Here is a 27823-nt window from a genome sequence, read left to right as displayed (position 1 = left end):
AATAAATGTCCAAGCAAAATGAAGAGCATGTAAATTGCAAGAGATGGACAATCCTTCGCAACAGCTAAGGAGAGAAGTAACAACAATCCAAAATCTAAAGACAACGTTCCATAGCCATCGGTTTCATCCATTAATGATGTGAGTAATACTGCAGTAGCTTTTCATACTTGTTAACTAATCATTAGGTATGACAGTGCAGTTCAAATGTTTAGTTAATAGCCTACAAATTGAAGCTATACACTCTCTTCAACCTTTATGTTTATCAGCCGCTACAATAGACCTTAAAAGGTTTCATTTCGACATGGCTGACTTTGAGTTTGAACTATAGAAAATTAAATGGGAGATGATATCAAGGATGGTTTAATTTTCTCTTTAATATTCAATCAAAAGGCCTCATGCACTATATCAATATTTAGATAATGGTTGATCTTAATTTAAAGTTGAATGTTATTCACATAAAACAATCAAATGTTTTATCTGACAATGTCATGGACGATGTCTTTCTCTGCTTCGTAGCCATAAACCATGAAGGTGATTAATAAGGTGATTCTGTCTGTCTACATCATCACTTTTTTACTGGGCCTGCCTGCTAACCTCCTGGCCCTCTACGCCTTCATCATGAAAATACACAAAAAGCCCACACCCACAGACATCCTCCTGCTCAACTTGACCGTGTCTGACCTGGTCTTTCTGCTCTTCCTGCCCCTCAAGATACACGAGGCTGCCTCGGACATGGTTTGGACCTTCTCTAGATCTTTGTGTAAAGTCACCTCCTTCCTGTTCTTCTCTACCATCTACACCAGCTCCCTCCTGTTGATGGCGCTCAGTGTTGACCGTTACCTGTGTGTGACCTTTCCCGTCCAGTACAGGCTACAACGCAAGCCGCTGTACGGAGTGGTGAGCTGCCTGGTGATATGGGCCTTCAGTATGGGCCACCTCTGCTTCATCTACATCGTGGAGGGCAAGACAGGGATGGAGGAGGGCCTTGAACCTTTTGTCTGCTACAGCAATTTTACCCAGGACCAGATGAAGCTAGTGCTGCCTTTTCGTTTGGAGCTGTGCGTGGTTCTGTTTATCATTCCCTTGCTGGTCTGCACATTCTGCTATCTTAACTTCATCCTCATTCTCAGTAGGACCCCCAACCTTCGAGCGGAGAAGAAGAATCGGGCCATTGGAATGGCACTGGGGACCCTACTGGTCTTTTTAGTGTGCTTCCTGCCTTATAATGTCTCCCATGTACAAGGTTATATGATCCAAGACAATGTAAGCTGGCGGCCCTACGCTCTTCTCCTGACCTCGGTCAACACTGTCCTAGACCCCGTGACATTCTACTTCTCCTCTTCCTGTTTCCAGGCCACTGTGAAAAGGATTCTGTGTGGAAAGAGAAACGCCTCCCGTGGTCTCATAACAATGCCTCAAAACAACACCAGAGACACAGAGGGAAGGGGAAACCTTCCCTCAACCGAGGGAGTTTTGTCTGACCACTGATTACTTCCAAACAGCGGGGAAACGTCAGAGCCTTCTATGCCTTCAGATGTTTTTTATTGATTTTAATCTTTCCAACATTTTAATGCCTTTCTTATTACATGAATTCAGTTGCTGTCGGAAAAAGAAGAGTTAACACTAAGGACTAAAGAACATCCAAGCAGAATATTCCTTTGATGTCTCCAAACAGTTCAGCCAGAGATTTCAGGGTCTTGACAGAAGGCAACTGCCATTCACTTGCATTAGAAGAGCATTTTCCAATGACAATAGAATCAACCAATCACCGTTTGACTTGCAATGGGTTGGATTGTTCTGGAGGGGGGAAATAACACTTAAGGACCTGAGACACACCATTAACTAAGAGCAAATAGCTGGCAGTTCACTTGTTGAAGAAGGCTTTTTGTGTGGACTGATACTGGTGGCAAAAATTAGCAACATGTTCATGAACTCACTCACTAGTTTACAATAGATAAACGTTCCCCACTGCTCCCTGCAATGTATAGTGTCAATAAGTCATGGTCTAGATGCAATAGCTAACAAGGCAATCTGGTTTCATAACCAGACAAAGCTAGCAAACAGTGTTTCTTCGTTCATTAGTGGTGAGTTGTGAATGTCATGACATAATATCATTGACCCCGACTTCACATTCTGCTGGTATGACGGCAATGTCCAACAGCAGTTGGTACAGCTGTTTTAACATATTTTTTTTTAACCAAATATAGCTAACTTTCCTATTTGCGTTCCGTGGCATTGCAGTATCCTGCTTGTCTTTCTCTCTGCTTTCCTGGTTTTCTTAAAGTCAAATTATTGACTGGTGACTATGCAGGTTGTAGAAGTGAGTTTGATATGGGGTGGGGGCATTTTGATAACATAACAAATATTAATTATAAAGCTATGCATGCTCCTCCTGACACATCTATACGTTTAAAATTATATAATCTCACGTTTATAATAAAACAAGTTTATCCTTCATAAAAATATCAGACAGGGCTGTCCGGAGGAGTGACAGTAAGGGACAGGCAGTTAGTCAATAGGGTATAGCCTGGAAAAGACTGGGGAGTCTTTTTGACTTGGCATAGTTAAATCCCAAATTGACAGTGTATTGTGATTAACTTTTCAGTGTTTATTTTGTGTTTTTTGTGTTTTTTCTTTTTTTTCTGGGTTTAAATTTAACATTTAAATCATAAAGGCTAGAAAGCATTATAGGTAATATTTCGTTAACAGATCTTGTTTTTAACTTCCATACTTTTAAGATTATAATCTACTCTTGTCTGCACACATTGTAAGTCTCTCTCTCTCCCAGATATCGTGGAAGACATTACAGGATAATTTCCCCTCCCCACTCACTGAGGGTTCATATAATATAACTGTTGTTAGAGCAAATGTGCTTTCTGTCACAGCAAACACATTACATTTGTGAAGTATAACTGATCATAAGATTTGACATATACATTTTGTGATATATTTGGGTTTAATGGGCACAATTTTACTTTGTCATTCTGAAAACAACAACAGGGCTTAGGCTACATGTACACCATATAGCCAAAGGTATCTGGACACACCTACTAATTATTGAGTTCTGGTGTTTAAGCCACACCCATTGCTCAAAGGTGCATAAAATCCAGCATATAGCCTTGAAATCTCCATAGACAAACATTGGCAGTACAATGGGTCATACTGAAGAGCTCAGTGACTATAAATGTGGCATTGTCATGTTTGTCTATGGAGTCATGAAATTTCTGCCCTGGCCAACTGTAAGTGCTATAATTGTCAAATGGAAGCATCTAGGAGCATCTAGGAGCAATAACAGTCCAGCTATGAAGTGGTAGACCACGCAAACTCACAGAGCGGGGCTGACGAGTGCTGAAGCGCATAGCGCATAATAATCACCTTTCTACTGTTGAATCAATTTTCCAACTGACATTTTTGTCATGTGAAAAGACAAGAGAATTGTGGGAAACCCTACTCTTTTACTGCCCAAGTGGCTGCGATCTAAAAACATGTATGGATAGATACTTGGAAAATCCACCAGAAACAATTTTAGTCCAGTAAAGTTTCTGTCTATCGTGAACAAATCCTGATAGTTTTGTACTATTTCATTCCATGGCACAACAACCCAAAAAGCATGCATGGATGCATACTTTGAAAAACCACCAGGAATAGTTGGAATATGACTGCAAACAGTTTTATTTTAGGCTTACTATAACGTAGCTACTTAAGGTTGTTGCCAGTAAAGTTTTGTCTATCCTGAACAAATCCTAATGCATAATTTGCACTAGTCCTTTTGCTTGGAGATGCGTGTCTCCAACCACTATGCTATTTACCAAGAGTCAGTCAGTCACTCACTCATTCACTCAAAGAGACATTGGCTCTTCTTGGCCATCTCATCTAATGTACTGTCCCCAACTTAAAATCGTCTAAGTTACCACTAGCACGTTTCCCCCACAAATGAAACATGACACCACGTTTTACGTCCACAGCAATGGAAACACAAACATGAACCTATGAGGCTGATTCGTGTGACTATGTGCATGAATAGTTCCAGTGGTGGAAAAGCAGCATAGATGTTAGGATCTTAGTACCCTGACAACATTTACATGACTGTTCTCTTGGGCAGGCAATGTCTGTTTATACAAAGTAAATATTGAAATTACCCCTTTATTTTACTCCCTACAACTATCTATCTATAACGTCAGATGTAAATACCCTCACATTTGTCATATTAGTTAATCATTACCATGCTCTCTCACTGGGTGTTTTGGTTCAATGTGTCTTCAGTCTTATTACAGAAGACCTCCGACCAATCCATTATTTCAATTTAGAACTGTATTTGCACGTAAGAACAACTGTTTTAACCAAAAAGAACAATCTCTTCAAGAAGACTGACTGCACTTGTCTGATATCGCCAATTACCCATTTGAATAAAAAAATACAACAATAAACTTCAACAACAAGGTAGGTTATGGCCATCTGAAATTAAATGTTTTGTTTAAATTATGTAGCACATTTAATGTGGGGAGAGTGGAGCTATAATCAGATTATGATTTGTTTATTGGTAATTAGAAACTGGCTGAGATTTTGTAACAAAGTACTTAGGAAATGTGAAAACAACCATTTTAATAATTGCAAACAATGTTTAAAAATGTGATTACATCTTCTTGTCAGAGCAATGGAAGAGGTGAAAAGTGATGTGATTCTGTCTGGCTACATCATCACTTTTCTGCTGGGCCTGCCTGCCAACCTCCTGGCCTTCTACGCTTTCACTGTCAAGATCCGCAAAAAGCCCACACCCACAGACATTCTCCTGCTCAACTTGACCGTGTCTGACCTGGTCTTTCTGCTCTTCCTGCCCCTCAAGATGTACGAGGCTGCCAACAACATGCATTGGGACCTGCCTGAGTTCCTCTGCTCCATAACCTCCTTCGTCTTCTTCTCCACTATTTATACCAGCTCCTTGCTGCTGATGACTGTCAGTGTGGTGCGCTACATTGGGGTAGCCTTTCCCATCACCTACCATCAGGTCCACAAGCCTGTCTATGCTATGGTGGCCAGCACAATCGTGTGGCTTTTCAGCGCAGCCCACTGCAGCATTGTGTTCATCGTCCAGCACCACCCGGGCATTTCCTCTGGAAACAAAACTGTCTGCTATGAGGGCTTCACTGATGAACAACTGTACGTGCTCTTAAAGGTGCGTCTAGGGTTCTTCTTTTCCCTCTGCTTCATACCTCTCCTGGTCTGCATCTTCTGCTACCTCAGCTGCATCTGGATCCTCTACACACGCCCCAGGATCAGCCATGGCCAGAAACGGAAGGCCATTGGGATGGCGCTGGGTACTCTGGCCGTGTTCCTGGTCTGTGTCCTACCCTACAACATCTCTCACGTGACAGGTTTTTTGGATGGAAATAGCCCGCATTGGAGGTACTATACCCTGCTGCTGAGCACCTTCAACACCTGCCTGGATCCCATTATCTTCTACTTTTCATCCTCTGAATTCCGCAACACTACCAAGATACCTATCAGTAAGATACTAGTACTAAAACAGGATCCGGCTGCACTCCAAAGGGAAAGCACAAAAGATGATTTGAGCATAGAGGATGAAATGTAGTTGAGATTTTTACTTCTTATTACTGGATTTTGTGTCATGACATTTTGTAAAGAGAAACTTTATGAGACAAAATACAGAAACATGACTATAAAAATAACTGTTAAAATTGTTTTTAGATTACTTTAACATATAACCTTTAATCAGGTTTGGGGAGTAATGGACTACAAAAAATCTAATCCGTTCCATCAAAAGCAAAGAAAACTGTAATTGGATTACATATACTTTTGAAAAATGTATGATTACTTCTTGAATTACTTTTAAATAAAAAAAAAAAAAAGAATATGTGCGCTAAATAGTTATGTCACTTTGCATGTTAGATTTTTTTTTTTTTATTGTCTTGAAAACATTGTTATTCACACCCAAAAGTTTTGGTGATCAGCATGCGGGGAAAAGTTACCACGGATAATCAGATAAATAAGATTAGTGACTGAAGCTCTTGATTAAGTATCTCAGGTTTGGGCTGGTAAAAACTGAGTATGCCTACCTTAATATTAGATTACCCATAGAATATGTGGTTTAGTAATCTACTACAACACATATTCCTCAAAACATTAATAGGCTATACATGGTATTTCCCACGTTGCAGACTATAATGTTTTATTTTTTTCAGATAGGACTGGTTTAGGAGTGTTGGCTACTATTAGCCTACAAATAGCTGTAGCAAATAGCTGATTTGTGATTCTGCTTGTTCTGGACCTCAGAAAAGTAAGAGCATTGGCTGCTGATGACTTTAAGGTGAAATGCAGGGGTTAAATCCCATATTATTTATGAATATTACTTTTAGAAAATCGCCCTTGGCGAAGTTCTGTTCTCATCAATAAAACCTATTTGTGACCATGTACATGTTTGCACACGTGCACGTGCACGTGGATCCCAGGGATTTCTGACAGTTTTTACAATGAACTTTCAGTTGTGGGTCAAAACATCTTATAACTCAAAATGTACGCTTGAAAAGTTAAGAATATCTTGGTCTTTGTGTCCCTTAATATGAAAGTAATACAAAAGGTACTGATTACTTTTACGTTCGGTACTGAGTTTGAGTAATGCAAAAGTTACCTTACTGATTACAATATTAGACAGGTAACTTAACTGTAACGGATTACATTTAAAAAGTAACCTACCCAACCCTGCTTGTAATTACATACAATAAGAGTGAAATGGTCTTTCTTTCAAATATTTTGTTATCTACTGTATCTTCAAAAGCAGGGTCTGTGAAGGAATGCATGTACCAGCCATGATATATCAGTGTGAGTTGACTGCTGATCTCTAAACTACCGATCGACCATTGTGAACTATTTAGGAGCATTTTTCAGTCTAATTGAGATAGAACTTTTAGGTAATTTATTTTTATATTAATATATTATGAATATATAGTAACTATGAATATAGGTCTATAACATTTGGGTGTAAGTGAACAAAATATTAACTTGGTTATTTCACTTGGTTGTTAATGTTAATTAGCTATAGAGGAGACATTTAAATTTAAGCTCATATACTTTTATTTTAGGGTTTTATTTTAGGATTCAGGGTTATGCCCAATGCACTTGATTGTCAACCACATAACATCGGCTCACTTGCTTTTACAATATGATATACAATGTTTAATGTTTCTTTTGTAAACAGTAAATTAGAAACAATTGCTTGGAAATACAATGACGTTATTACAATGATGTGGTAGGCAGCTCAATTTTAATTAGTCTCAGTTGAGAATGTATTAAGAAAAACATTTTGTCTGACACCAATCCTACATCTTCCATCAATTTTTTTAAGTTCCAACTGAAAGTTGGGTGTAGTCCATACATGATTGATTTGTTAGCTTACAGAAGCTTGTGTTATCATTTGAGTTGAGGCAATAACATTGAGGTTCTTTTGTTTAGAAAAATAAGATCGTTTGGTTACACTGGCTTCTGGGTTACCAATGTGAAATGACACATTATGCAAAATCTCTAGGCTTATTCCATTGTATGACAGAATATCTATTTATTAATAAATATATGTATTATTTCTCAAGGTTGAATGAATGAAACAGTAAATGCTTTATATCACATTTTAAAGAGAGCTTTATCAAAATGGCACATAAACCACAAAGACAGAATCATAAATGTTTATTTATCATTGGTTCTCATTCTTCTAGCATTACTTCTATATTACAGAGATGACAATAGTTTTTGTAAGCTTGATTCTTCCATCATGGGGACTTGCTTTGGTAAAACTCGCTGGGTTTTCATTTCAGTCTTTCTTTCTCTTTTAACGTGGGCCCGTCACTCTTCTACATTCATGCATTCTATAAGCACACATGTAAAATATACCTGTAAAAGAAAAAGAAATCAATTTAGCAAATCATGACTTTGTCCAGCATTCCTGCTCTTAAAGGGAGTCTCCATAGAAATTGGTGTGTTAAAATGTTTGTGATGTCATTGCTATTGAAGTGGTTGTTATTTACAAAATAATTACTTGGAAAACCAAAACTAAAACATAGCATAATTGCATTGGATGCTCGATAAAGTTCTGTGGGCAGATGTCTAGAACCAGGACATTACAATGAGAGTAGAAGAAAGAGAAGAATCATAGTGGGAGCCAAACACCCTTAATTTGTAAGTTACAAACATTTTTAAAATGTCTCCTAGCCTTCCTTGCTAGAATTGGAAAGATGCAATCTCCTGCAAAACTATTATTTATTTAAAAAATTACACTTGAAGTGCCATGACAGTAAAATGACCTAGAAACTATTTCCCTGGATAGATCACAAACTAAAGTTCCTCATTAATGTTTTAGTATTTGGCTTGATGACAGTAAATAATTAAAAAAACACGTTGCTAATTTAGTAAAGAAGCTGAAGATCAAAATTGGATTATGTTACATAAATAGGTTGGGACGTTGCGTAAAATGGAAAATGAAAACAGAATGCAATGATTTGCAAATCATTTAATCCTTATTTTGAATAGACAATAGAACAAAGACAACATATCAAATGTTGAAAGTGAGAGATGTTATTGTTGTTGGAAAATATATGTTTATTTTGAATTTGATGCCAGCAACATGTTTCAAAAAAGGTCAGATTGGGGAATCTTTACCACAGTGGTGCATCACCAATTCTTTTAACAACATTCTGTAAGTGTTTGTGAAATGAGGAGTACAACTGCCATAGTTCTGAAAGTGAAATGTTTTCCCATTCTTGCTTGATATAGAACTCCAGCTGTTCAGGGTCTCCTTTGTCATATTTTTCATTTCATTATGTGCCAAATGTTTTCAATGGGGGACAGGTCTGGACTGCAGGCAGGCCAGTTTCACACCGGCACTCTTTTATTATAGAGCCATGCTGTTGTAATACGCAGAATGTGGTTTGGTATTGTCTAGCTGAAATAAGCAAGGCCTTCCCTGGAAAATACATAATCTGGATGGCAGCATATGTTGCTGCAAAACTTGTATGTATTGTTCAGCATTTATGGTGCCTTCACAGATGTACTAATGCACCCCCATACCATCACGGATGCTGGCTTTTGCGCTGTTTGCTGATAACAAGCCGGAAAGTGTCACTCAGTGGTTAATCACTCAGTGGTTAAGTACTACCCATCTTCTGAAAGACTCATCCTCGGGGATGCTCTTTTTATACCCAATCATATTACTCACTTGTTGCCAATTAACCTAATTAGTTGTAACATGTTCCACCATGTTCTGCTTTTGTATTACACAACCTTTCCAGTATTTTGGTGCCCTTGTCCCAACTTTTTTCAAACATGCTGCTGGCATCAAATTCAAAATGGGCATATATTTTTCAAGTAACAATAAGAATTTTCAATTTCAACATTTAACATGTTGTCTTTGTACAATTTATTATTGAATATGGGGTTTAAATGATTTTCACATCTTGCATTCTGTTTTTATTTAAATTTTTCACAGCATCCCAACCTTTTTGAAAACAGGGTTGTAAATATTATGCTAACATTTTATTAGTCACAAATATGGGTGTGCTGAGTACTTGGACAAAAGCTAAACAAAATTCATGAAATCCTTAGATTAGGGCCTAATTAATAAATTTCAACTGACTGATTCTATTAAATAAATTGTAAAGACGTAATATCTTTCAAATTGTTGCATGTTGCACTTATATATTAATTCAGTTTAGATAGTAGTAGATAGTTGTCTGTCGAAATTCCATTGCTGAGAATTTGTAATTATTTTGTAAACTAAGCCCATGCTTGCTTGCAAGTATTATTATTCATGCCCATGCATATTAAAAAGAAAATTTTTACTTTACACATGTTGTGGCATACAGCGTTGGGATCAGTGTTGGAGAATGTTACATTTAAAAGTAATTATTTACAGTTAGTAGTTACAGTTCCCATATACACTAGTAACTAGTTATGTGTCTAAGTTACTTTCTGTAGAAAGTTACATTACTTAGTTACTTTAAAATAAGTCATTTGATTCTATATTCATCTGTTGTTCAATTTGAATCCGTATATAGTCAGGTATAGTCAGTGTCAGTCACCTGTATTAGCAATCATTAATCATTATACAGCAAGAGTGACCAATCCTATTATCTCAAGTAATCATATACCATAATCAGAAACAATATTTACATTTAGGTGTTTAATAAAGAATCTTTTAAAAATCACGATTTTTTTTTGTATTGCAATTAATTCCACATTTTCAGGCCAGGCTTATTCAACAGCCTATATGTACATATTTTAATACTAGATAGATCCATTGCAGTGAACAGTGAAGAACAAAATAATAGCTGTGTTATTGTACACTGATAAACCACCTCTAAAAGAAAACATTAGGCTCATTGCAGTTTGAAACCTCTTTGCAATAATGTGCATAGTCTATTAATGTTTGATTACTTTATTAAGAGGTGAAATATTACTAAGTCTGTTTTGAATCGATTCAGAATAATTGCTTTTATAAACAGAACATGTACAGTGGGGAGAACAAGTATTTGACTGCTGATTTTGCCAGTTTTCCCACTTACAAAGCATGTAGAAGTCTGTAATTTTTATCATAGATACTCTTCAACTGTGAGTGACGGAATCTAAAACAAAAATCCAGAAAATCACACTGTATGGTTTTTAAGTAATTCATTTGCATTTTATTGCAAGTATTTGATACATCAGAAAAGCAGAACTTAATATTTGGTACAGAAACCTTTGTTTGCAATTACAGAGATCATACATTTCCTGTAGTTCTTGACCAGGTTTGCACACACTGCAGCAGGGATTTTGGCCCACTCCTCCATATAGACCTTCTCCAGATCCTTCAGGTTTCGGGGCTATCGCTGGGCAATACAGACTTTCAGCTCCCTCCAAAGATTTTCTATTGGGTTCAGGTCTGGAGACTGGCTAGGCCACTCCAGGACCTTGAGATGCTTCTTACGGAGCCACTCCTTAGTTGCCCTGGCTGTGTGTTTCCTGATACATGGCCCCATCCATCCTCCCCTCAATACGGTGCAGTCGTCCTGTCCCCTTTGCAGAAAAGCATCCCCAAAGAATGATGTTTCCACCTCCATGCTTCACGGTTGGAATGGTGTTCTTAGGGTTGTACTCTAATACTTCTTCTTCCTCCAAACACGGCGAGTGACGTTTAGACCAAAAAGCTCTATTTTTGTCTCATCAGACCAAATGACCTTTTCCCATTCCTCCTCTGGATCATCCAGATGGTCACTGGCAAACTTCAGATGGGCCTGGACATGCGCTGGCTTGAGGACCTTGCGTGCCCTGCAGGATTTTAATCCATTACTGCGTAGTCTGTTACTAATGGTTTTCTTTGAGACTGTGGTGCCAACTCTCTTCAGGTCATTGACCAGGTCCTGCCGTGTAGTTCTGGGCTGATCCCTCACCTTCCTCATGATCATTGATGCCCCACAAGGTGAGATCTTGCATGGAGCCACAGACCGAGGGAGATTGACCGTCATCTTGAACTTCTTCAATTTTCTAATAATTGCGCCAACAGTTATTGCCTTCTCACCAAGCTGCTTGCCTATTGTCCTGTAGCCCATTCCAGCCTTGTGCAGGTCTACAATTTTATCCCTGATGTCCTTACACAGCTCTCTGGTCTTGGCCATTGTGGAGAGGATGGAGTCTGTTTGATTAAGTGTGTGGACAGGTGTCTTTTATACAGGTAACAAGTTCAAACAGGTGCTGTTGATACAGGTAATGAGTGGAGAACAGGAGGGCTTCTTAAAGAAAAACTAACAGGTCTGTGAGAGCCGGAATTCTTACTGGTTGGTAGGTGATCAAATATCTATGTCATGCAATAAAATGCAAATTAATTATTTAAAAATCATACAATGTGATTTTCTGGATTTTTGTTTTAGATTCTGTCTCTCACAGTTGAAGTGTACTCAACATGCTTTGTAAGTGGGAAAACCTGAAAAATCGTCAGTGTATCAAATACTTGTTCTCCCCACTGTATTTAAATGTTAATTTGCGAACAACTTTGGTTTTCCAACAGAGAATGATTTGAGATCAGACTTTGGTTGTCCAATAGGCGAAAGATTCCACCAAAACCTAACAGCAACTGGTCATGGGTGAGTGTAATAATAACGTAGTTGAAATAGTAAACTGCTTCCCAAGCCTGAATCGTGTAGCTCAGCCTTCCACTGTACCTTTAGCAAGGAGAGCTGGTGCTGCCATCTTAGGATCCTTTATTGCTGCTTGGAACTGGAGAAAATAAATGCTACATAATGCTACATTGGTTGCAATTGAGTAACGCCTATTAAAAAAATAACTAGTAAGGGATTACTTAAATTAAAAAACTAACTTGTTACGTTATTCATTACCGTTATGAAGTAGTCTCACTTTTGTACCGTGTTACCCCCAACACTGGTTGGGATAACCTGTGTGATGTTGGTCCCTCAACCAACACAAAACATTGGCAAAATAGGCTAAATCGTTTGTGCGCCGTTTGTGCTGTTTTTTGTCATTACAATTCTAGTTTGTGCTGCTATCATTTTATAGATATTAAAGAATATTTTATAGGTCACTCAGCCCCCCAACATGCTCCAAATTCAACCAAAATAGTAATGTTTGTTAGTGCTCTGTTTGTGTCTGTTTGTCCAGTTAATAGTTTTGTTTGTGCTACTGTAATTTAGGTATTAACTCAACCCCCACATACTCCAAATTCAACCAAAATAGCCTTGTTTGTGCTCAGTTTGTGGTGTGCTGGTGTGCTGTTTGTGCAAGCCTCAGCTTCTGTACTAAAATTTCTGGATGCTGTTTATCATTCAGTCTTGCGTTTTGTCACTAGTGCACAAGTGTCTTATTTGTATGTATGTTTTATTGTTGAAATGTAGGGCTCAGCTGTGTTGATTTCTCTGTATAATTAAAGGCAAAATAAAATAAAAAAGTTAAATATATAGGCCTCAATTGCAAGTGTTCTCCCTGTCTAAATAAAGTTAAAACAAGTTATAAAAAGGGAATGAGCTCTTTTTTTGCATGTACCATGCGTATCTACAGCTTTATCATGCTTACCTGCAAAAAAGGTCATGAGCAGTGCCACCCAGCCCAATATGTAGGACCAAGAGAAGCGCCAGTCACCAAAGCGCTTTCCCAGGAAGTTCACTGTCACCCCAGTGTAGATGGCCATTGCAAGCAGAACAAAGAGAGCTAGCGGTGGTTAAGAGAGGACACATTTAAATTAGGTCTAATTAGGTCTACAATAGACATAACTGTAGAAAAAGCAATGGAATCAGGTATGTTCTGTGAAGGACTAAATTTGATATTTGACCAAATAATGAACAGGCCTTTGTTTATGGGTCACAATATGAAAGAATCTTGCTGTGTCTTTGGGCAAATTAGTAAGTATTTAACAGGACAGGGGGCTCTGTTAATCTGTATGTTGTTTTCTCTTTGTTCTCCAAAGACACAGCCCATCTGTCCTGACAGGATAGGGCTCTGTGAAGAGGGGTGGCCTTCTGGGAAGAGGGGTTGGCTAGAACCAGGGCTAGCTCCCACCTTTTGGAGGCCCTAAGTAACATTTGATTTGAGGCCCTCTTTTCTAGCAGTCCCTAGTGGTCTGGAGCCCCCTAGCGATTGGGGGACCTAAGCAACTGTTCATGTGGCTTATGCCTAGTGCCGGCCCTGTTTATAGCTTCAGCTGGGCAAGTAGCCTTCGATTGGGATGGGTGCTTCTTTCATATTATGCTGCATTAATATAGGTTAATTTTGGTCATTCAGACTTCTATTTTCATTTGTGGGAATTTCCACAATAGTTTTTTTTTTAATTTGTGTATTGTGTGTTACAATGTACACCAATCAGCCATTACATTATGACCACTGACAGGTGAAGTGAATAACACTGATAATCTTATTATCATGGCACCTGTCTGTGGGTGGGATATATTAGGCAGCAAGTAAACATTCTGTCCTCAAAGTTGATGTGTTAGAAGAATGAAAAATGGACAAGCGTAAAGATCTGAGCAACTTTGACAAGGGCCAAATTGTGATGGCTAGACGCCTGGGTCAGAGCATCTCCAAAACTGCAGCCTTTGTGGGGTGTTCCCAGTCTGCAGTGGTCAGAACCTATCAAAAGTGGTCCAAGGAAGGAAAAGCAGTGAACCGGCGGCAGGGTCATGGGTGGCTCATTGATGCACATGGGGAGTGAAGGCTGGCCCGTGTGGTCCGATCCAACAGACAAGCTACTGTAGCTCAAACTGCTGAAAAAGTAAATGCTGGCATAGATATAAAGGTGTCAGAACATCGCAGTTTGTTGCGTATGGGGTTGCGTAGCTGCAGACCAGTCAGGGTGCCTTTTACGTGGATGGCCGGGTGAGTGTGCATCGCCGGGTGAGTGTGCATCGCTTACTTGGAGGATGCAATATGGGAAGGAGGCAAGCCGGCGGAGGCAGTGTGATGTTTTGGGCAAAGTTCTGCTGGGAAACCTTGGGTCCTGCCATTCATGTGGATGTTACTTTGACACGAACCACCTACCTAAGCATTGTTGCAGACCATGTGCACTCTTTCATGGCAACGGCATTCCCTGATGGCATTGGTCTACATCAGCAAGACAATGCGCCCTGCCACAAAGCAAACTTTGTTCAGGAATGGTTTGAGGAACACAACAACGTGTTCAAGGTGCCTCCAAATTCCCCAGATCTCAATCCAATCAAGCATCTGTGGGATGAGCTGGACAAACAGATCTGATCCATGGAGGACCCCACCTCGCACCATACGATGGTGATCTGTTGCTAACCTCTTGGTGCCAGATACCACAGCACACCTTCAGAGGTCTGGTGGAGTCCATACCTTGATGGTTCAGGGCTGTTCTGGTGGCAAAAGGGGGACCTACACAATATTAGGCAGGTGGTCATAATGTTACGGCTGATCGGTGTATATCTCTGTTTAATGTGTAGCTTTGTTAGCTTTGCAATGTCCAGTGGGACTCACTGGATACGAAGAACATGATCCCTGCAGCAAAGGAACGGTTAAACCTCTCGAAGGCGGAAAAATGTGCGAAGGAGAGAATGCCTGCAATGATGCCGGCAAAGCACGACATAGCTGACAGGATCATGAAGGCACGGGTGGCATTCCAGTAGGCTAAGGACAAAGAAAGAAAGACACATATGTACATTTATTTCCTGACACATTTAATGAGCCTAATTGAGTCTAATGAACTTTGTTATGAGACCTCATCAATAGTCCTGAACATGGGAAGACAGGAATACAGCTTCCGCATTAGACTCGATTTGACTCTGTAATTTGAGAAAACTGACAATGATTGAGTTGTCTGACCATATAGGAACTTCCTAATATGGATGTTGTACTACAACTTCTAGTGGTTTTATGGGTTCTCAGTTGTCACCACTCACCGATGCTGTCTGTCTGCATATAGCACTTGCCCGACATGCAGTATCTCCAGAGGCCTTGGTGGGCAAAGCTGCCCGACAGGCGGTACTGCATCCAGTAGTCAGTCGCTGTGGAGACTACTAGCAGGATGTTCCCTACTATGGCGCAGAACAGGCCCCCTCCCATAAAGCTGTGCATTCTGAGTGACACTGCAACGGCGTTGTGGCTCTACGCACTGCAGAGTACAGCGAGGCAGAGGGGCAGGATCGCTTCACACTATACAGTTAGAAATGATGAAAAACAACAACAAACAACAATGGGCTATAGTCAGCAACGGGCCACAATGACACAGAAGATTTCCATTAAGTGGTCATTTCTTTCATTGACTATTTAGAATGTTTTGACATTTAGAGAACAGATATGAAAAATAAATGAAATAAAAAAGAAGAATTATGAAAAAGAAGACATCTATGGATAGGCTGATGTCATAGAGTCCCTATGCATTAGAATGCAAAACGTTGGCAGCCATCTTACGTGGAACCTGTTCTAAGCCAGGTACAATAGAAACGCATGGCATTTCAAGTTTTTTATAATGGTTCTATTTACTTATTACAGTATCTCACAAAAGTGAGTACACTCCTTACATTTTTGTCAATATTTGATTATATCTTTTCATGTGACTGAAGAAATGACACTTTGCCACAATGTAAAGTAGTGAGTGTACGGCTTGTATAACAGTGTCAATTTCCCCTCAAAATAACACAACACACAGCCATTATTGTCTAAACCGCTGGCAACAAAAGTGCGTACACCCCTAAGTGAAAATGTCCAAATTGGGCACAAAGTGTCAATAATTTGTGTGGCCACCAGTGGCGTCGTTAGGCCTGGGCGTCCGGGGCTATAGCCTCGAATCTTATGAATAGCCCCGGAACTCAAACTGAACAAAGATAGTAAAAAAATAACCCCTTGATCTATTCATCCATAATTCCAATCGTGCATTATGACAATGTAGACTTGTAGGCTGCTAGCATGTACATTGGAATTTTCCGCGTGTACATTCAAAACCCTGTACTTTCTGTCCCGTGCGGGGTGGGAGGGTGGGCTAAGCCCTGAATGTATCATGATCCTAGTGACGCCTCTGGTGGCCACCATTATTTTCCAACACTGCCTTAACCCTCTTGGGCATGGAGTTCACCAGAGCTTCAGAGGTTGCCACTAGAGTCCTCTTCCACTCCTCCATGATGACAGAGCTTGTGGATGTTAGAGACCTTGCGCTCCTTCACCTTCCATTTGAGGATGCCCCACAGATGCTCAATAGGGTTTAGGTCTGGAGACATGCTTGGCCAGTCCATCACCTTTACCCTCAGCTTCTTTAACAAGGCAGTGGTCGTCTTGGAGGTGGGTTTGGGGTTGTTATCATGTTGGAATACTGCCCTGCGGCCCAGTCTCTGAAGCGAGGGGATCATGCTCTGCTTCATCTTTAGATGACATCCATGCAGACCAATTTGATGCAGTGTGCAGCATATGGTCTGAGCACTGACAGGCTGACCCCCCACCCCTTCAACCTCAGCAGCAATGCTGGCAGCACTCATGTCTATTTCCCAAAGACAACCTCTGGGTATGACCCTGAGCATGTGCACCCAACTTCTTCTGTGAGGCGAGGCCTGTTCTGAGTGGAACCTGTCCTGTTAAACCACTGTATGGTCTTGGCCACCGTGCTGCAGCTTAGTTTCAGGGTCTTCGCAATCTTCTTATAGCCTAGGTCATCTTTAGGTAGAGCAACAATTCTTCTTTTCAGATACTCAAGAGAGTTCTTTGCCATGAGGTGTCATGTTGAACTTCCAGTGACCAGTATGAGGGATTGTAAGAGCGATGACACCAAATTTAACACACCTGCTTCCCATTCACACCTGAGACCTTGTAACACTAACGAGTCATATGATACCGGGGAGGGAAAATGGCTAATTGGGCCCAATTTAGACATTTTCACTTAGGGGTGTACCAGTGGTTTTGACATTGATGGCTGTGCGTTTAGTTATTTTGATGGGACAGCAAATGTACACTTTTATACAAGCAGTGTACTCACTACTTTACATTGTAGCAAAGTGTCATTTCTTCAGTGTTGTCACATGAGGGGTGTACTCACTTTTGTGAGATACTGTTTGTCCTTTTTGTGGAGCATATTGCTGCTGCACAAACCACCAAGTGTTAAGTGGCTTTACTTTTCCAAACTGGTGCCAGGTAAGATGACAGACCTATTGGGATGGCAGATAGAACTATGGCAGGACTGTCAAAGCTATGATGAATTTCCATTGAACTGTATTGTATCAATGAAAACAGCAGAATGACTACAACAATAACACAAAAGTGTTTTTACATGATCTATTCAGGCAAATTCCACATTAATAAACTGGCAACAGTTCATATGCCCTCGCACCGGTGTCATGTCTCAAGTAGACCACAGGATGCCAAGGCCAATATGGAGATAATTCTTGCCTATTTTAATCATTCTCTAAATATTGCCACCCTGTGCCATGGAAAAACGTGCACTTCCGTAGATCTGAAATACCTTAATGTCAAAGCCATCCAGGTATTATGGCTAGGGGCACACAGTTTTATTAAATGCCATGTCAATTGGCCATGTGGAGGCGCTATTACAAGGGGTTTAGAGTGCGAACTGTGTAAACCTCATGTCCCTAATCCCACGTCGCTGTCAGGTCATGACAGTCGATATATAGGTCCCTCACCTCACAAGGAATTAATTTGCCCCAAGAATTCATAAGGTCTGCCATGATCACTTTTTGGTAATTTGGAATTCTGTGAAAAACAACAAAAACACATTATTTTGGGAGATTTGTTTCAATTTTCTGAGATAAAAATGGGAATCTCTCATTTCCATAAGTATTCATTTCTTTGTAGAAGCACATTTGGCAGCGATTTGAGTGTTCTTGGTTATGCCTCCACCAGTTTTGCACACATGGATTCGGGATGTTTTTGGTATTTGCCTGCATTTATATTTCTCTTAGTCTTCCAGTCACTGCCTCTAAGCATCCCCATCAGTCACTGCCTCTAAGCATCCCCATCATAAATCCCGGACCAAGGTCCTTCTTGGCGGTTATTCTGTTTGGCCCGACAGCCAGCTTTAGGAAGAGTCTTGGTGGTTCCAAACTTCTTCCATTTCACAATGATTGAGCCCACTATGCTTCTGGGAACTTTGCTTCCCCAGATCCATGTCTTGCATAGACAGAAATCACAGAGGGGGCGTGACCCCCACATCCTGGGGGAAACTATGATTTGTCCCCCCAATATATCACAGTAAACATAACTATGTAATTTCAATAATATTAATAAGATGCAATGAAAGCACTTGTGCTGATTATAGATACTTAATAGCGTGTTTTTAAGTTTTAAAAAACTGCGCCCCACCGCCTTTTGACTTACAATGTTTTGATCCACTGCCCCCCAGCACTCAGCAGTGGCACATCGTGCAGGTACTGTGCATGTGTGGGAATCTGACAGTCTTGAGTCTGTCAAAGGATATGTTAGATATTTCTTTCCTTCTACCACTCGGTACAATATAACACATATATAACCGTCACCAGCCTCCATTTTCCCTGCATTGAATTACAGGTCACAATTTATGTTAGCTAGCTGACATAAGCTAGCAAGCTACTGTAACATCAACCAGCATTTGTAGCTGTTTGAATTTGAGTCAATCAGAGAAGTTTACAATGCTCTGTATGTATAGTGCACTCAAGATGTTCTGTACAGACTTACTCCAACTACCGTGTACAAACAAGGCTACAAAGATAACCAACCTAACTATAGTTAATGTATAATCATCAAAATATGGGGCTTTAACTGGGGAACCTTTCAATACTTAATTGACATGGAAATGGACCAATAGCATTTGAAAGAAATCTGAGAAACTGGACCTTCTGATGCTGTACAGTACACCGTGAGATGTGATGGTATACCGTGAGATGTGATGGTACACCGTGAGATGTCATGATGTGCCGCAGAGTGCTTGTCATGTAACTCACGGTGTTCCATACAGTATTTTTTCACACATGATTAAGACGACTGTCATGAATTAAGACAAATTTGACCAAAAAACATACAAGAGACCTTATTTATTCTCATATTATTCTCATCAAGGTGTGTGCCTTTCTATACTTATGTAAATGTGATATTTAAGTTTTTCCATTTCAATAAATTGGCACAATATATTGTGTGTTGATTGATGTTAAGAGCCAAGGATTTTCATTGACTTTGTTCATTAAAAAATTTAGGTTATTGATCCTTTGCTAGCTAGACACTAAGAAAACCATAGGGACTGATACAGTAGATTAGGCTTGGTGGTCAGTGCTTCACCAACCTTGAAGCAATGATAATTGTATTTCAGATAATATTAATTTCAGGGTTAATACCTAAAGTTTGGCAAACTGCTCATGTTCTCCCACTGCATTAAGGTGGAGACTCTAGTGTCCTCTAGAAGGACCAGGCATTGGTGGATATTGTTATAGAAGGCTTTCATGCTAAACGTTCCTGACAATCTAACTGAAAAATTGTGTTGGTAAAATAGCAGTTACCAAACATGCTGTTGGCTTAATCAGAACTGGGTAAAACTGCTTTTGAAAATGTTGCCCCAAACAAATGGAATGATAAAAGTTTTAGTGCCAATAACACAATTTATATTTCTTCTAAATTACCTTTTTATTTTCAGTTGTAATATTATTCTCTCACATTTATCATCTCAACTACCTAACTAGCTAATATGAGTGTATTATCCAAATACATACATGTAACCAAGGACCACCATTAAGTATAGGAGAGACTGGCAATGAAGTAACTTATTCATAACCCTCTAAGTTACACTAGTTTACTCAGTGTGATAATGCTTGGTTATACATTCATAGAAAGTGTTTGATAAACCTAATTTTGGGTTCTATAATTCAAACATAATACAAGTTTACCATTTATGAAATGATTATATATTTAGCATTTTTAAACAGAGTAGGATAAAATGTGTGAAACATGTCAAGTTATCTGATAAAATACATGATAATCGGCCAGTAAAAAGAATGGATGCTAAAATATATGGCAGGTCAGCCATGTAAGCTACAGCAAAAAGCTGTTTGGCTGTCACGACTTGTAATAAGGAGTTAGGGGTTTGATCAATAAAAACCTAGATGCTGGTGTGTGGGGACACTGAAAAAACCCCAGCCCTGAACCTAAATGTAGGCTGACAATTAGGTAAGAAAAGACCCAAGATCAAAATAAAACTCCATCCACTAATATTAGCACCCTTAAATAAATATGAGCAAAACAAGCTGTGAAGAAAATGTCTTAGTTGTTTATTCTTTTGGCCTTTCATCCAAATACTCACAAAAATAGAACCTTTAAATGAAGCATTGATTTAATCAACTGAATTCAAACAGAACTGACCCGAGGCACGTACTAGACCTAGACAAAAGCATAATTTGTGCATAGAAGCAGACAAAGCAGTCAACTCTTTTTACTCTGCAACATTGCAGAGAAGTGCAACACACTCAGCACAAACTAGATGAAACAACACAATCATTCATTATTTGCAGAAACATGCACACACACGTTACTTTCAGTAGCACATTGTGGCAATCATCTCAGTATGGACCTATTTTGAGCTATACATGGCCCATACTTGAGCACTACAAAAGGTTAGGTTTGGTTTATGTTTCAGCCAAAGTCGTTGCAAATTACACAAACCTACACTTTAGTGATTACGCCTGGTAACAAAACTGGTTTCATCAACAAACTACACATGTTGACCTAGCTGAACATGTTGGAAGACTCTCATTGCGATGTGTTCAGTACTAGTGCTCACATTGCCCTTTTTTGTAGAACACTTATTGTGGGCAAAATGGCATATTTTTTCACTTCATGAATGAGCAACCTTTCCGGAATTGCCCACCAGATACTATATTTAATGAGCTACATTTATCTTTAGACACCCACAGCTAATGTGTTCATCATGAGGATGCAAAGAGCCAGCGTATTGGCTCTCTAGATGAGGTAGCCATAGGGGAAACATAATCCTTGGTTTAATAAATGCCTCACTTATGGCAAAGTTAACATATTTTCAGTAATGCCATTGGTTTGGGGACATTGGTTTGGGCACATCGGTTTGTTACCGGACATGATCAAGGTCACCAGCTTATGTTGCATTAGGGCTAAATGTGCATAGTTATGTCGTTTAAACAGCTAACAACGTGTGACCTTTGATCACATGCAAACAACATGCAAACTGCAAACACAGGCAGACAACTAATCACAAATGCCCCAAAGGTGAGATCAATGGATCCTTAACTTCAGCATCCATCTTGACTCTCCATTCTATGTATTACATGCACTTCAACATGTATTATTTGCTACTTGATGTCCAGCACGGAGATCAATATCTGAAGAATGCTAAAACAAATTGTTTATTTTTACTTATGATTGGTAAAACAAAATGGTTACAAAGGCACCGATTGAAATTACTTAATAAGTGGGGGAATAGAGGGATTTAGCCTACCCATTTTAATAGCAATAAGAAAAAAGCCACCTCTTATAATATTTTGCTTATTTATCTTTCTCCACAGCCAGAAGTATCTCTTTTGGCCCACCTGTGCCCTGCATGGCTGCAGTTCTTTACTCAATGTAGATTTTCTGTACTCCTGTGGATTAGTCCATTCAGTATAATCTGGCAACACAACAGTACAGGGTCTAAAGTACCAGGATGCATGCGTCTTACCTGAGTTCTTCAGGATTAATTAACCCCTCTTAAGTGTAAAACTTTCCGCAGGGAAAGGAGGAGAGTATGCAAGCCCGAAGTGAGCAAAATGTCAAAGAGGACCCCCTAGGCTGAATTCCAAAAAGTTATTCCCTCTGCTTTTTTGTTGATGGAGGCAAAATCCTTTAAAACAATCAGCAGAGAGAACAAATGCACTTGAGCTGGTGGGCATAGAGGCACGTGGTTCTTTCCCATTGAGTCCCATCGGGACGGTATGGTGGGGGGATGGGGGGGCTGGGTTGATAATGTGGAACAGTGGGTGTTGGGGGGCAATGAGGCGGCCAGCAGTGTGGCCTGGTCCCTTTTCTGTTGTTTCTGGAACATTGGATGTGCATAGCCTTGCAGTACTAGGGGCGGTCAATACAACATGCTGAAACGCACACTTTCTTTCAGTTGTAGGGGCAGAGTCATCTGTGGGCTGAGTGTGGCCATGGGAACAGACACACACTTAGAGAGCCTACACATGACATCGTCAGGCTGGTTTAACTCTCTCCTCTCCACTTTTTCCTCACACACAAACAGACATTGCTTGCTGAAAATACAGAATTCTCTAGATAGGTTTAAATGCAGGAAGTTAGCTTATTTTGCTTAAAACAAATGCCACACACATTGACATCCCATGTTTAATTTTGATTTGTCAGTGTCAGCTAACACTGGGATTTTAACACTAACGTACACTATGCAAACAAAGATGTCCACCGATTAATGATGCTAGCTACAGGGAACTAAGTGCTGCTGTAACAGGTAAAGCAAAGGATAGTGGCAGACTGACATATGTTGATAGCAATTAGTTTTCTCTGCAATTCAAAATTCATGAAAGGTATATTCTCAGGCTAGCACACAGACATGCATTCACAACAGACAAAATTAGACATATGACACTGATACTAACACTAATGTAATTAATTCAAAATTATCTTTTGCCAAGTACCTGCAATATTAATATATACAGATTATGTTTATGCATGTGCATTAAATTACTTGCAGTTAGACACATTATTAAAGAATCTGGTTTCACCATTACTGCCATTATAGAGCTTGATTAGATAATAACATTCATTCCAATAAATAAAGGAACAAATAAAATTGTAAATTACTGATACAAACAGAGAGTGAACAGTAATTGATTATGTACCCATTGTCCTCCAAGCCATAGAGATATCAAATCCATTGATTTCATTCCTCGGGGCTGTCTGAACAAAGAAAATAATATGAGCATTCAGTGAAGATTACCTCATGTTCACAGTAAAATAATTTCATATCTTTTGGTCTTGAGTGTTGGTGTGTTTCTCCAGTATCTCCGATCTCACAATATTTGCCACGCAACACAGTAAAAAGCAGGAGGTTGAAATTTGTAAGTTATCTCGTGTTGGAGTGAATTACCTAGACAGTGAGTTAGGATACATGGAGTGTCGCCTTCAGCGCCCCCTTCAGGTAAACCTCCTCCAGTGCAAAATGGCTATCATTGTGTCTGTGTAGGTAAAACCACAGTCATTAATGTCATTACAGGGTAATGTCCAGAAGCTGGTTAGTGATAGAGCAGCTGCCTACTGATGCCCCTGGAAGCCATGGTTCAATCTACTGTTCTGCATGAATATTTAGTGATTTCCTATTGTCATACAGAAATCCAAATTACCCAGAGCAAAATATATGAAAACACACAAAAGAAAAAGCAACTGTTAAGCCTGCAGGTGTTATATTGTTCATAATGTTGCATTATATAAGGCATACATTAAGATATATACAGTATGTATCAATATTCCAACTCAAACTCCTAAATGTAATCAAATGCAAATATATCTACATGTTTTAGGTAAACTGTTACTAAAAACTGTCTACTGATCTGTGGTAAATTACATAGATATAGATTTTCTGAGTAACTGATGTGTCATGTTCATGCCTCAAAGACATCTGTCTTATTAGTTTTAGCTTTTGAACACAATACATTCAAATTAAACATCAGCTTGTTATAATCATGTTTCAAATATACCTAAGGGAATGCCAAACAGTAGAATTACATAGGATGAACTAAGCTTAAGAGTTGTTTTTTTACACAAAAACGTGATGGGACAAAGAAAATCTGCAGGCCCTTGCCCTATTGCCTTCACTCAGACAAGACCAAACGCACCAACAAACTGGAGTTTGATGGAGGCACTCCTGTGCACATTGGTCGAATTGCAGAAGACGTCACCCATGTCATCCATTCTGGGAGTGATGAGAAAAGACCTCAGGATCTTTCAGTTGAGCAGTTCAGTGTTTTTGTGACTTTGGTGGTCCCCAATGGTGTCCGAGATGGTAGTAGAGTCCATCACACACTCACACCTCAACTCCCCGTCATGCACGAAGCACAAGGAAAATGGAAGCATAGCTGGTGCATCTGAAAGAGAAAATTCTTTAAAGAAAGTATGCTGTAATCATCCAAAGTTTATATATCAGTGATGCAGAATTTTTTTTAAATGCTTCATGGTCATTTTCAGAATCTTTAATAATAAAATTAGTTGGTGTCAAAATGTAAGTAGTTCTCTGAAACCCAAATTAACAACTTGGCCCTTTTGTGCCTAGGGAGGCGGAGCTGTTCGGGATTCATTGATCATGTCAATCACAGCAGATACTCTACAAATATAGCACATACACTCAACATTCACAACAGTGGTGGCTGAACTAGTCTCTCCCATCTTGTTCACAGCAGAACAGCAGAAATGACCTGCGTATCTGGTCGCAGAGAAACTCAAACTCTCAGAAGTCTTATCTGAGCCGGACCGCCCGCTCGCCAAACACATTGTACCACCTGTATTATGTGACTGGCTGGGAACTGGCAGAGGAAAACCTTGACAGGGCGGGCTAGTGAACATAAAACAAGGAAAACACTGCTATGGGAAAGTGAATCCAATAGCAAACAGTGAATTTAGCTCCAATTACAATAAAAGCATGAGCATCACTGTTAAAAAAAAGTGAAGAATATTATATGTATGATAATATTATATGTATGATAATATTATATGTATGATACAAATATAGCACATACACTCAACATTCACAGCAGTGGTGGCTGAACTAGTCTCTCCCATCTTGTTCACAGCAGAACAGCAGAAATGACCTGCGTAATTATTTGTAAGTTATATTAAAGTGGCCATATATAAGATTGTTACTGTATTACTAACATACATTTTAACATAAATGACTAGAATACATTAGCAGTTAATTTAAGCTATTGCTTCAAAAAAGCGCCAGAGATATTCTCCACTGAAACTCTCTCGCCGGTCAGTCTTGGAGTTTGAATTGACTTATGGTATGCTAATACACACAGTATCATCCCTCCCCCCCTTAACCTCCCTGCACTAGCTAGTGCTTCAGTGATGGAAGAAAGATTACGTTATTGTTTAATTGTTTAGTCTTGTGAACATTAGAGGCAGGATTCAACACAGTGACCTCGTAAATGATCCTAAAAGGAGACCTATATATACCCACACACAATACACTGACTCAATGTTTATACCTTTCGCAAGTACACTCAACGTGTTCATCATGGCGGTGAACATTGTTGACCAGACAGATGACAGACACATTTTCATTGGTGCCCTTGGCAGCCCAGATACCCACAGTGTGGTTCTGCTTCAGGTGGCAGGTTGTTGAACCAGAGCCAGGAACTAAGATCCTCCATCCATCTTCAACTGCATTGTGGCCACAGGGCGAGACTGAGTTTGGCACCTGCAGATGATTTGGTCAGCATGGAAGAAGCTGGAGAAAATATATATGATTAATCTGGAAAATAAAAAAGTGTTTGTATTGGAAAGTTCTCCAGCATAATAGGCAAAGCTCCTACACTAGGATACAGCGCCATCTGCTGTAGAGACTTAGAATCTCACCCGTTCGAACCATAGACATCATATATAAAGGCTAGACACCTTGTCCGCGCTAAAGGCTAATGGAGGTCGACGTCCGCACATGGCGGCCATCTTGCCACAGGCCGCTCGCTCACTTGTAACATTGTGTTTTATGGTGCATGTACTTTTAAATAACCATAACTTGCACATTTTTCTACTGATTTTCAAACGGTTTGGTTTGTTATAAACGTCAGAGATAAAGTTATGACACTGCATACATATGAACCATTAAAACCATGGACTTCCATATGAAAATATCCTTGAACAGAACCAGATAGGTGTAATGAATATACAAACAAGGTAGGTATGTTAAATCAATAAATAGGCTACAGAATGGCAACAAAACATACACTTTTGTACTATTATAAAATAATTTTAATTACTACATGTTTTTTCTTTATGCCAGATAACAAGCATCTCTGAACTGACCACATTTCAGCCCTCTAGGTCACTTGATATGACTTTAGAAACAACTGAGCCCTAGCACCAGGTCCTGTGAAGCTGTGTGCAAAAGCAGATCAATATAGAATGAAATTGACCATTATTTGCCAAGGTATGGTCATGCGTATTTATTTGCACACAAAAAATAGGTACATGATTCCCCTTTACAAATATAAATGAATCATTTATATATACACACAAATAAATAAATGCTGTAGAGAGCACTACACTACTGTTGAAGTAAAAGAGGACAGTACCTTGAAAACATACCTTGGGCTAATGCCCTTTGAAAAGGACAGTTTTATTAAGTTTCTGTCACATGATGTTGCTCTGTAAGCTGAGGATTGTAATTCTGGCGATGTGGTGCAGCCTTAACTTAAAAAACAGGGACAGAATTATTTTTAACAGCCTATGGTGGTGGATGTCTATCCCAACACAAACATCCTCTGAACCGATCCTTTTTCAGACAATGTAAACAACCTCAAGCAGTTTGATGGGCTGTGATCGTCTGGTACTGCCTGATGACTGCCGAATGACCCACTCTGCTGCCCTGATGACACTCATGGTTCCCTCTGATGGAATCACCAGACCTCCATTGTTTTTTAAATTCAGCATGTGGTAGCTCTGGTCCTTGATGGCAGATGCAGCATGTCACCAGGCTTGCACGGCAGACATCACACGACAGCTTCTTCCGAGCCTGTTGCACAACAAATCCTGAAATTTTAGTTAGTAATATCATAACTAATAACAATAATCATTAATAAGCATGGGGAAATTAAGGGAACACTTCCCTTTTTGGACAATGGAGATTGTTTTTCCCCAGATTGTGACTATTGGCACTTTTGGTTATAGGGAAAATCGACTTTCAGTTAGCCTTCACCTGAAATGTACATGAGAGCGTTGTCCACAAGACCATCGAAGTGGACGGGAAGGTAGCTGTGATCATGTACTAGGGCAGGAATGTCAGCAAACGGGGATGGAAGATCTTCTCCTCCTGCTGCAGAGGACACATCTACAGCTGACAGGCTTGTAGAGGTGTCGATGACAACTGGTAGGGACTCTGTGTCATCCTGTGCCGTCACATTGCCTCTGCATGGTTTAACAACCCCACACTGGGCCATCAGCTTTACATCCTAAAGATGTACTTGAACTGGCTGGCATTAGGGTTGTTATTCGTTTAAGGAAAAAAAAAAGATATAAAAGAATTGTACACAGATATTCAATACATGCTTTAAAATGTTTTATGCTTAAAACATTTTTACAAAAAAAGACTAATTAGAACTAGCCACCTCTGAATGATCTTTCCACA

The 27823-nt window shown here is 39.6% G+C and overlaps 2 protein-coding genes across 2 annotated transcripts; one reads left to right on the top strand and one right to left on the bottom strand.

The window, feature by feature from the left end:
- Nucleotides 1–126: 126 nt before the first annotated feature.
- On the top strand, nucleotides 127–5590 carry si:ch211-231m23.4 (free fatty acid receptor 2). Its single transcript, XM_010899442.2, has 2 exons — nucleotides 127–138; nucleotides 4651–5590. The coding sequence occupies exons 1-2, from the start codon at nucleotides 134–136 to the stop codon at nucleotides 5588–5590; spliced, it is 945 nt and encodes a 314-aa protein (XP_010897744.2). The 5' UTR covers nucleotides 127–133.
- A 2088-nt stretch (nucleotides 5591–7678) lies between these two features.
- Nucleotides 7679–22261, bottom strand: lim2.5 (lens intrinsic membrane protein 2.5). Its single transcript, XM_010899439.4, has 5 exons — nucleotides 22151–22261; nucleotides 15399–15651; nucleotides 14977–15126; nucleotides 13063–13197; nucleotides 7679–7899 (listed from the first exon to the last, which is right to left on the bottom strand). Exons 2-5 carry the CDS (start codon nucleotides 15571–15573, stop codon nucleotides 7838–7840), a joined length of 522 nt encoding a protein of 173 aa, XP_010897741.1. The 5' UTR covers nucleotides 15574–15651; nucleotides 22151–22261; the 3' UTR covers nucleotides 7679–7837.
- Between the last annotated feature and the right edge of the window lie 5562 nt (nucleotides 22262–27823).

The sequence above is a fragment of the Esox lucius genome, chromosome 20 (assembly GCF_011004845.1).
Source record: "Esox lucius isolate fEsoLuc1 chromosome 20, fEsoLuc1.pri, whole genome shotgun sequence".
NCBI classification, from domain to species: Eukaryota; Metazoa; Chordata; class Actinopteri; order Esociformes; family Esocidae; genus Esox; species Esox lucius.
The sequence above is the reverse complement of the archived record's forward strand: the minus strand, read 5'-3'. Positions and strand labels throughout refer to the sequence as shown.